We start from the raw sequence: 10,525 nt of genomic DNA on the forward strand, positions 1-10,525 counted from the left end.
GGGGGGGCAGAGGAGGAAAGGGTGCCAGCATTAACTGGGGGGGGCCAGAGGAGGAAAGGGTGCCAGCATTAACTGGGGGGGGCGGTGCAGAGGAGGAAAGGGTGCCAGCATTAACTGGGGGGCGTGCAGAGGAGGAAAGGGTGCCAGCATTAACTGGGGGGGGTGCAGAGGAGGAAAGGGTGCCAGCATTAACTGGGGGGGGGGGTGCAGAGGAGGAAAGGGTGCCAGCATTAACTGGGGGGAGGAGGGAATTTCAGCATTTACTGATTGGGAAAGAGAATGTCGGCATTAAAAGGAAGAGAAAAGACCAACAACATTAACTGGGTGTGGGGAGGGGGGAGGGAAGAGAAGACTGCCAGCATTTACTGGGGGGGGGGGGGGCAGAGCAAGCATGATATGGAAACAGGTGAGACATATGGGCCTAAATTTAAACCCCACGACCGGGTGTGTTGGGGGCCGGTTAGGAAGGTAAAAATTGTAAAAAATTAAAACCCAACCCCAACTCACCTCCAACTCGCCCACTTACGGTTTTAACGGAGGCAGGATGAGGGGTGGGCAACCAACCCGCTCTTAGGAGGCGGGTCAGTCAGTGAAAGTTTTCAAGGAGGCTGCGGGCCTCCATTTTTACAGCTTTTTAAATTTTTAACTCCTGGGGGCCGGGATTCCCGGACCTTCTAGTTCACACCACGTGAGAAGAGGCGAGGAGGCCTGAAATTGCAGATAAGTGTCTTTATAGCACAGGTTGTGGGCCTGGAGGAGCAGGAGTGCTTCCCTCAGGCCCAACAAGCCTATCTGCAGCGACCCACCCCCCCAATCTCCGACCCCCCCCCCGATTTTCAACCCTCCCCCCGCCCCCCATGATTTCTGACCCTCCCCTCCATGATCTCCGGCCCTCCCCCTCCACGATCTCCAAGCCCCCACGATCTCCAACCACCCGGATGACCCCCATTATATATTATTAGAGTCCTCACTGTGTGTGTTACATTATACGGTAAATTTCACGATTGCATCTTGCTGGGAGCATATATTGGGAATTTGGTGAGTGTGGGAATTAGCACCTCCTTCCCCCTCTGCGCCTAAGTGATTTAAATCAACGGAGTATAAGCTAATCTATCAACTTTTAAAACTTTTAAATAAAAAATACATTTTTTTAAAAAAAGACTATGTAATTACTAATTATTTTGAAATCAAGCTAAATCCATTTCCTAATTATAATCCAGATCTCAAGTGATTCTATTAGTCCTAGAAATAAACCACTGATTAAATAAATAAAAACTAGAAATGACAGTTCAGGCTGTGTGTCGGGACTGTAATATGTGGGTGTTTGTGGACAGCGAGACTGTCCCGGATTACCACATCTACAGGAAATGTCTCTGGCTTGAGACACTCCGGCTCAGAGTCTTTGAGCTAGAGTGCGAGTTAGAAACACTACATAAGGGAGGGGGATGTAGAGAAGGAGGTCCCGCAGACACTGGTCCTATCCAAAGGGTACAAGGTACTTGATACCTATGAGGTTAAGGATGAAGGCTGCAGGGAGGATGCCCAGAATGCTAACCATGGCACCATGGAACATGAGGCAGTCCAAGTGGGGGAGGATCAGAATCAAAGGGGATTCAATAATCGGGGGACAGAGAGTGTCCTCTGTCGTCACGATTCCAGGAGGGTGTGTTGTCTACCTGGTGCATAGGTAAAGGATATCTCAGAGCAACTAGAGAGGAACTTGGAAAGGGAGGGGGAAGATCCAGTTGTCGCGGTCTGTGTCGGCACCAGTGACATAAGGAAGAACAAGGAGGAGGTCCTGCTAAGGGAATATCAGAAGCTAGGAACTCACGGGTGGTAATCTCAGGATTACTACCCGAGCCAAGTGCTAATTTTCATAGGATGGACAGATCAGAAAGGTGAATGCGTGGATGAAAGAGTGGTGTGGGAAGGAGGGGATCCATTTCATGGGACACAGGCACCAGCACTGGGACAGGAAGTACCACTGGGACGGGCTCCACCTGAACCGGAATGGAACCAGAGTCCTAGCGGAAAGGATAAATAGGGCGGTGCATAAGGCTTTAAACTGGCAAGATGGGGGAAGGAAAAGCCTAAAGATAAAAGAAACAGGAGATGAGTGTGAAGGTCAGACTGGGTAAGGAATAAAGATAACAAACGGTCAAGGAACAAATACAGTTATAAAACAGAAGTATAAAAAGACTGTTAAAAATAAAGTAAAAGGACCAACTATTAAAGATGAATTAAACTGCCTGTACATCAATATACACAGCATCCAAAATAAAACAGGGGAACTGGAGGCAATAATCCATAGCGAGGAACCAGATGTAGTAGGAATAACTGAAACACGGCTAACGAGGAGGACTGGCAACTAAATATTGCAGGTTATAACATAATCAGTAAGGATAGGGAAGGAAGAATGGGTGGGATGGAGTAGCTGTACTAATTAGAGCCAACAATGGCTGTAGAAAAAGGGGACATTACTAACAGAAGGGTAGAAACAGAATCCATATGGATTGAAATAAAAGATACGAAGGGATCGATTACGCTAATAGGGATATACTACAGACCCCCTAATAGTGGAAAGGAGATGGAGGAAAAATATGTAAGCAAGTATGTGAAATGAGTAAAGGACATAGAATAATAATCATGGGAGATTTTAACTATCCCCAAATAAACTGGCAAGAAGAGATAGGTAAAGGGGTACAGGGAATGGAGTTTTTACAATGTGTGCGGGACTCCTTTCTTACCCAGTATGTGAGAAGCCCAACAAGAGAGGAAGCACTGCTGGATCTAGTAATGGGAAATGAACCAGAACAAATAAGAGAAGTAAGCGTAGGGGAACATCTAGGCAATAGCGACCACAGCATAATATGGTTTAACGTAACAATTGAGAAGGACGTGAGTAAGACAAAGACCAGAGTAATAAATTGGAAAAAAACTGATTTTCAGGGGATGAGAATGGAACTAGGGAAAATAAACTGGAAAAATTTACTGATAAAGAAATAGAACAGCAGTCGGAAATATTTTACACAGCGATCAATAGAGTCCAGGAGAAATATATCCCACTAAAAAGCAAGAACAAATTAGCCAGTAATGATACACCGTGGATGAATGAAGAGATAAGGGCAAAATTGAAACTAAAGAAAAAGGCTTACACTATGTACATAGGCAATAAAGGAGAGAATGACAGAAGGGAATATGAAGAGGTTAGGAAAGAAGTTATAAAAACAATTAGGAAGGCAAGGAGAAACTAAGAAAGTAAATTATCAAGGAATATGAAAAGTAAAGTATTCTACAGACACAAATAATAAAAGAAAAATCAGGATAGGGATAGGGCCACTAAGGGATACACACAATAAACTCACACGTAATGACAGCAAAATGGTAGAAATATTAAACAATTACTTTGCTCCAGTATTTACCAGGGAGACTAACATGGTGGGCATGACATTAGAAGAAGAGAGCAAAAAAGATGCAGGGGACTTAAATTGAATAAGGCCTGAATCCGGGCGCGGGCATCGCTGTGCACGATTAACCCGCGTCCGGAGGTTTCGATGCAGGCAGCACACGACATTTGTGCCCTGGTCACTTACCTTATCCAAACGCAGCAATCAGGCCTAGCTATGATGATTGCACAGGTTCGCACTTCCCACCAGCAAGGGGGCCCAAATATCGCGCGATTTGCTCGTACTGCTTATAGGCACGCTGAACTTCTTATTTGCAAAAAATAAGATACTGGTCCGCACGGTGTCTGAATGGAGATCAGACATCACACACAGAGGCAGATCCCCTCCCTATGTTTACAAACTGTTGAGTTATTTTAAAACATTGAATAAAGGTTGCGCACTATTAAATCCCACATCATCCAAACTGCATGCCAGACCTCATCAATCTGCCGATCTGAGTTCGTACCAGGCCTGCGAGAGTGCGTGCACCAAGGTTCTCTGCTGATGCACCAGAGGCCTTGGTGCAAGAGGTGGACAGAAGGAGAAGCATCCTATATCCACAGGGGAGGGGCAAGAGGCCCTCCAGACATATGCTGAAGAGGTAGTGGGAGGCAGTAGGGGACGAAGTCAATAAAAGGCGCATAGCACCACAAGCATGAATGCAGTGCAGGAAGAAGTTCAGTGCTTTGACACGAGTGGTCAAGGTGAGTGAGGTCAACTGTCAAGTGGCGTCTCCTACCAACTGCATCACTAGCTGCATCCACTGCTCTACGCACTATACCCCCCCATCATCCACCTACCACAAACTCTTTCCATCAGTACTCAACTCTTCCAATCAGATGCTTCCTCTCACCCTCACATTACCACTGTTGCAAGCCGCACACCCACAACTCATGAGTCATACACACTGGCAGCTATTTAACCAAGACAGGCACATCACCCAGATATCCTGCAGGACACTCACCAACACACTTCTCGCTTTCTTGCAGGAGAAGGTGGCGCACAACAGGAGGCAGCAAGTGACAGTGGCATTTAGCCCTGGAGCCTGTACCGCCATTCAATGAGATCATGATGGACTTGTGACCTAACTCCATATACCCGCGTTGCCCCATATCCCTTAATACCCTTGGTTCACAGAAGTCTATCAATCTCAGATATAAAATTCACAATTGAGCTAGCATCAACTGATGTTTGTAGAAGAGCGTTCCAAACTTCTCCCACCCTTTGCATGTAGAAGCATTTCCTAACTTCACTCTACATGTCCTGGCTCTAAATATTAGGCTATGTCCCCTCGTCCTAGTATTCAAGTATAGGAGACCTCCAAAAACAGGTACAAATGCATCAGCAGCCAAAAGCAATAATCCATCAACTAACCTGTAAATCCTGCATGGTCCCTTTAACCACGCTTCTAAGGCACGTTCAGGTGTTTGTGGTTAAGACAATGCGTTTAGTGGAGCGTTAAGTGCCAAAGTGGTGTCTTATCACTTTAAATCAGCATTGCACACTGATCTAACGCATATTCTCCCTACTCTACACGCTCCTGGCATTTGTTACCTGCGCATGCGTGGAACCCTTTACCAAATGACATCCGGTGCACGTAACACTAGAAGGGTGCGCGTGCAACTTCGGGAGGCCACGTAGCACCAAAACAATGGGCGCTACATAATGGCCGAGTTTCTAGCCCATAGAGACATTTAAGATAGAAAGGGGGGAGATAATTGATAAACGAATCAAACTTAGAGAGGATAAAACCCCTGGTCCAGTTGGATTGCATCTGCGAATATTAAAAGAAGTTAAGGAAGAGATAACAGAGGCACTATTATAGATATATAAAAATTTATTTGAAAAGGGAATAGTGCCAGAGGACTGGCAGACAGCTCATGTGATTCCTATATTTAAAAAGGGTGATAGAACAAGCCCAGGGAACTATAGACCAATTAGCTTAACGTAGTTGCTAGGAAAGACAATAGAATCCTTACTCAAGATGTAACAGAAGAACATCTAGAAAACGAAAATATAATAAATAGTCAGCACGGATTTCAATAGGGAAGGTCATGCTTGACCAATGTCGTTGCATTATTTGAAGAAGTAACAGAAAGAGTAGACAAGGGTAATGCAGTAGATGTAAAATATTTGGATTTTCAAAAGGCCTTCGATAAGGTACTGCGTAGTAGACTCATGACTAAGGTCAGAGCATGTGGAGTCAGGGGACAAGTAGTAGAATGGATAGCGAGCTGGCTACAAAACAGAAAACAGAGAGTAGGGGTTAAGGTAGTTACTCAGACTGGCAAAAGGTGGGAAGTGGTGTTCCACAAAGATCAGTGCTGGGACACTGTTCACCATTTACATAAACGATTTGGACTCAGGAATTGGAAGTACAATTTTAAAATTTGCAGACGACACCAAATTTGGGGGTGTAGTTAATACTGAGGGGAACTGCGACAAAATATAGGAAGACATTAATAAACTTGGAGAATGGGTGTTTAATTGGCGAATATAGATAAATGCGAAGTGTTACATTTTGGTAGGAAGAATAAGGGGGCCACATACTGCTTGGATAATAAGAGTCTAAATGGGGTAGAGGAGCAGAGGGATCTGGGGGTACAGATACACAAATCACTAAAAATAGCGACACAGGTTAATAATGCCATTTAAAAAAAAGCAAACCAAGGACTGGGGTTCATTTCTAGAGGGATAGAATTGAAAAGCAGGGTAGTTTTGTTAAACTTGTATAAAACCTTGGTTAGACTACACTTGGAGTACTGTGAACAGTTCTGGTCTCCATATTATAAAAAGGATATAGAGGCACTGGAGAAGGTGCAAAAATGATTTACTAGGATGATACCAGAAATGAGAGGTTATAACTATCAGGAAAGATTGTGCAGTCTGGGACTCTTTTCTCTAGAAAAGAGAAAACTGAGGGGTGACCTGAAAGAGGTCTTCAAGATTATGAAAGGGTTTGATAGGGTAAATGTGGAGAAGATATTTCCATTTGCCAGGGAGACCAGAACTAGGGACCATAAATATAAGATAGTCACTAATAAATCCAATAGGGAATTCAGGAGAAACTTCTTTTCCCAGAGAGTAGTTAGAATGCTGATATGGGTTAGATGAAGTAGGGAGGGAGGAGGCTTGTGTGGAGCATAAACACCAGCATGGACCTATTGGGCCGAATGACCTGTTTCTGTGCTGTAGAGTCTATGTAATGTTAGGAAATTGTGAAAGCATGGCCCATCATTTTCCATTCATTAAAATAAATGGATAAAAAAATTATGCGCTGTGATTATCTGATATGCACTCCAGGAGCCCACTGTTGGAAACTTTATCCTTACTTGCCTACACAATAACACATGCGTGATTTTTTTATTGCCAATTTTCTATGTCATCCTGAGGTACAGTTCCGTGGATGCAAGTAGCTATTATTTATGTATGTGCGCAGTCAGTGAGTGTCAATAGGATGTTCGACCCTGGAGTGCATCACAGCTACAACCAATCCTCCGCCTGCCTCACATTCACACATGTGCACTTTCCAGCAAGGGTAACAGAATGAAGATCAGGGGTGACTTTTTTATTCCTCTCCTAGCACAAGGGTACTGACGCCAATTATAATAAACTTCCTAGACTGACTCAGCACAGACTGGGAATCAAACCTTGGACATTTGAGTTTATATGGCTCAGAATTGTACTATCAACAACTAAGCCATTTGGGGAGCTGTAATGTATTGTGTTGAATCAGTCTATTCCTCCACTCCTATCACAGCTGATGAGTGGGTGCTGGCAGTCTATTGTAATCATGGTAATCACTGGTAATCATTATTGTGTGATATTAAAGGGAAATGACATAAATTCCCATTAATAGTAACCAATGTGTTAATATGGCGCTCCTATGAAAGCATTCTCCCTTTAATAAATTATCTTTTAATAACTGTGTGAATTACCAGATTAGTAATGGAGGGCTGTTTTTCCTCCACCCCTTTCTCCAAGTAAGTGCCTCACGTCCACCTGGCACCTCATTCAGAGGACTGCCTGACTAATGTCACAAGCTTATTGTGTGGGTGAACCTAGCTTCTGTCATTCTATGGCACAGAATGTTAGTCTGAACCCCCTCAAAAAGTTATTCTTTTTTGTGCCTTTTGACAAAACAAAGCAAGTGGGCCATCCCCTAAGCTCACATTTATTTAGAAAGCTCTTGATCAGTCATAGTATTCCCACCGCTGGCCTGGGTATAATCAGCTAACTCAAAATAGATGAAGGACCAAACCAGAAAGAAGCCTTTTTGATCCGTGTTTGCTCAGTACCAAACCATATGATGCACTTAACCCAACGAGCCATTGGGGATACGTCACTCTTTTTGAGGAATGTGTTGCCACTGGTAGCCGTGACCACTTCATCACATTTACTCAAAAAGTAACCTTTCTCATTGTTTGTTTCAGGTGAACGACCCTACAAATGCTTGACCTGTGAGAGGACTTTCACCCTGAAACACAGCCTTGTCCGACATCAGCGTATACACCTGAAAGGGGTCAAAACGACCAAGAGACAGCGAGACGAAAATGATGACGATCTGTCCAAGGGCGATGATGACAGCGAGAGTGAGGTTGACCAAGCAGGATACAGCCAGCTCTCGGAAAACGAAAGCGAGACAGTCACCAGTCTCAGCCTCAGTAATGACTCCCCTCCACCGCTGAGCCTGACGGGGAGCCCTTTGACTACCACAGCGAGCCAGTCTCCCAGCCAGATGGGAAACAAAGCGGTGGATCCAGAGAACAACATTCATCTCCCAGCAGCAGTTAATGGTGTACGGCAAGGAACCTTCCTCATTCAGGGAAATGACCAAGAATCAGTAAAGAGCTCAGAAAAGATGCTTGTGGATTCTACGGGTCCCTCAGACATCATCCAGAATCTGCTGGGGATTCGCAGCGAGTCACCAATGAACCATGTTCTCAGCTCTGTGGAATCTGCACCACGCCTGCTAGGAGTGGAGTAATATTACTTTAAAGGATCCGGGTTTTGTTGCTTGCAAGCTGTGCCACAGTACTTTCAAATCTGACACTCATATCCTCAAAGCACCAAGCAGGGCGAGGGCACTGCGGTGAATTTTTCTAAAACGCCTGAGTGCAGGCGGATTTTGTGTTTTGCTCTGGTGCTATGGAAAGCCTTAAGAAACACTGGAGTAAGAGGAATCCAGTGCAACTCAACAGACTGCATATTGTATCTTCCAAGTGCCTTACTACCTGATTGCTGTGCACGTCAAAGTTCTGTTCAAAGTGCTCGAAAATTCTTTAGAAATAAATACATTTCAGCATTACAACAACAAGAGCTAGCCTTTTGAGAACAATCTTGGAGTATCAAATTCCTTTGTAATGCTTTTTTTTAAAGCTGAAAAAAAATCAACACATAATTATGGGGCATCATAATGTACTTGGTAGGCTATGCTTGGACTTTAATGAGGAACTACTGTACTAAGTCTTCCATAAAGGCCTTACAGTGATCAATCACACTGACAATCTTTGGGCAAGGTGTTCATCCATAATGTAACAAATATAGGGGCAAAATAGCAATTATAGCTTTTTTTTGTTTCTTTTTTGCAAAACAAATATGATTTTGTTCTTCATTTATGGCGTGCGCAACAGTGCAGTCTTGTTTTTGTAATTTGGTCTTTAAAATGTTGATAGGGTGGAACTTGTTGGCTACCATTTGTCTGAAAAGCCAAGATGGCTTCTGCAAGACCCCTCCATTTTGATTGCGCATTGGGTTGTTTTGGCTAGAAACAAGAAAATGGGACTAAGAAAGTAAAATTAATTAGGAGACAAGTTTTTTTTTGTTAAATCTTATATCAGTATGAAATTCAGTACAAGAAAATTAAGATAATTTTTTTTTACAATTCTGCTCTCTATGGTTTAACACCCAGTGTCCTGGGATTGAAGCCATTAATCAACTATATAATGCAGAACTGTAGCAAGGAAAAAAAATCTCCCAGCGTTAAGCTGGGCAGTGTACTAGCAATAATCACTATTGATTTAAAGCTTTATTTAGTATTTGTTTGTACCAGCAATAGTAGTTTATATGGCCATGCCACATTTTATCAATATTTTTATTAGTGGATTTTGTTGTCTGACTGAGGAATTTGTTTCATTTTCTTTTCAAAAACTGTGAAAAGGAGAAATTCATTTTGTGCTGAATTATGGGTGAATCTAAGATTAGGTTGCATGTTGAACTAATTTGTCTATCAGTTATTTGTAATTCTGACTGTCTTTCTCAGGGCTTTTAAAAAATTGCATCTACTAAATCCCTTTCTAGTTCCAAATTTCTTCCACTTTAAGGACTTGAAGCTGAGACGATTCAATCACTACATGAAGCACTTGACTGTGAAAGAAAACGTATAATTGGTTTACAGCTTGTTCAAAAAAAAACAGTCACTTTTCACTGCACCATGATTAAAAAGCTTTTATTACCAGAGGTTTGGTGAATTATTGTCTATTTTCAAGAAGGAAAAACTTCAATGGGGGAAAATAAAAGGAAAAAAAAAGAGTAATGCATTAATCCAGAAAACATTTTTTGAAAATCCAGAATCCATATTTTTTCGTAAAGGGAACCTTTACTGCTGCTAAATGTTATGTACACATCTGGTTTATGCCACGTGAACAGAGAATCACAGAGTTTTGGTACTTACTTCCAATGCAAAATTTAAAGCTGTTCTGTATCAAACCATCTAAGCAATAAAATGTTATACTTGAGCTTTTTTTTTGCTTTATCATTCTATTTGTTAATACATTTTCTTTAAAAAGAGAAGGCGATAATTTCCATTTGCACTCTCACTCACCCCTCACGTACCCTCCTACTCTAATGCACACCATTGTATAATAACAGGCCAATCCTATTTTGCTGTGTAAGTTACTGAAAGGGATTACTGCTTTAAACTTCCAGCACAGTGTAAAGTTTGTTTGTCTGTCACCGACTTGGGCCTGTGTAATGCACTGTGTTCAGGTAGCTGCCACAAGAACCATGTGTTCCATTTTGTTGCACTTCAATTTGATCCTGGCTGCATGCACTGGATCAGCTAACGTGCATTTAGGATC

General features: G+C 42.7%; 1 protein-coding gene across 3 annotated transcripts in view; it reads left to right on the forward strand.

Moving 5' to 3' along the window:
* Positions 1 to 10,183, forward strand: part of rreb1a (ras responsive element binding protein 1a) — a 216,068-nt gene extending 205,885 nt beyond the window's left edge. For all 3 annotated transcript variants that reach the window (XM_068001792.1, XM_068001794.1, XM_068001793.1), the window contains one exon: positions 7,880 to 10,183. In XM_068001792.1, the coding sequence (XP_067857893.1) occupies positions 7,880 to 8,433 (554 nt within the window). In that variant the 3' untranslated portion in view covers positions 8,434 to 10,183. The remainder of the gene's footprint in view (positions 1 to 7,879) is intronic.
* The last annotated feature ends 342 nt before the right edge of the window (positions 10,184 to 10,525 follow it).

This window comes from Heptranchias perlo, chromosome 2 (assembly GCF_035084215.1).
Source record: "Heptranchias perlo isolate sHepPer1 chromosome 2, sHepPer1.hap1, whole genome shotgun sequence".
NCBI lineage: Eukaryota > Metazoa > Chordata > Chondrichthyes > Hexanchiformes > Hexanchidae > Heptranchias > Heptranchias perlo.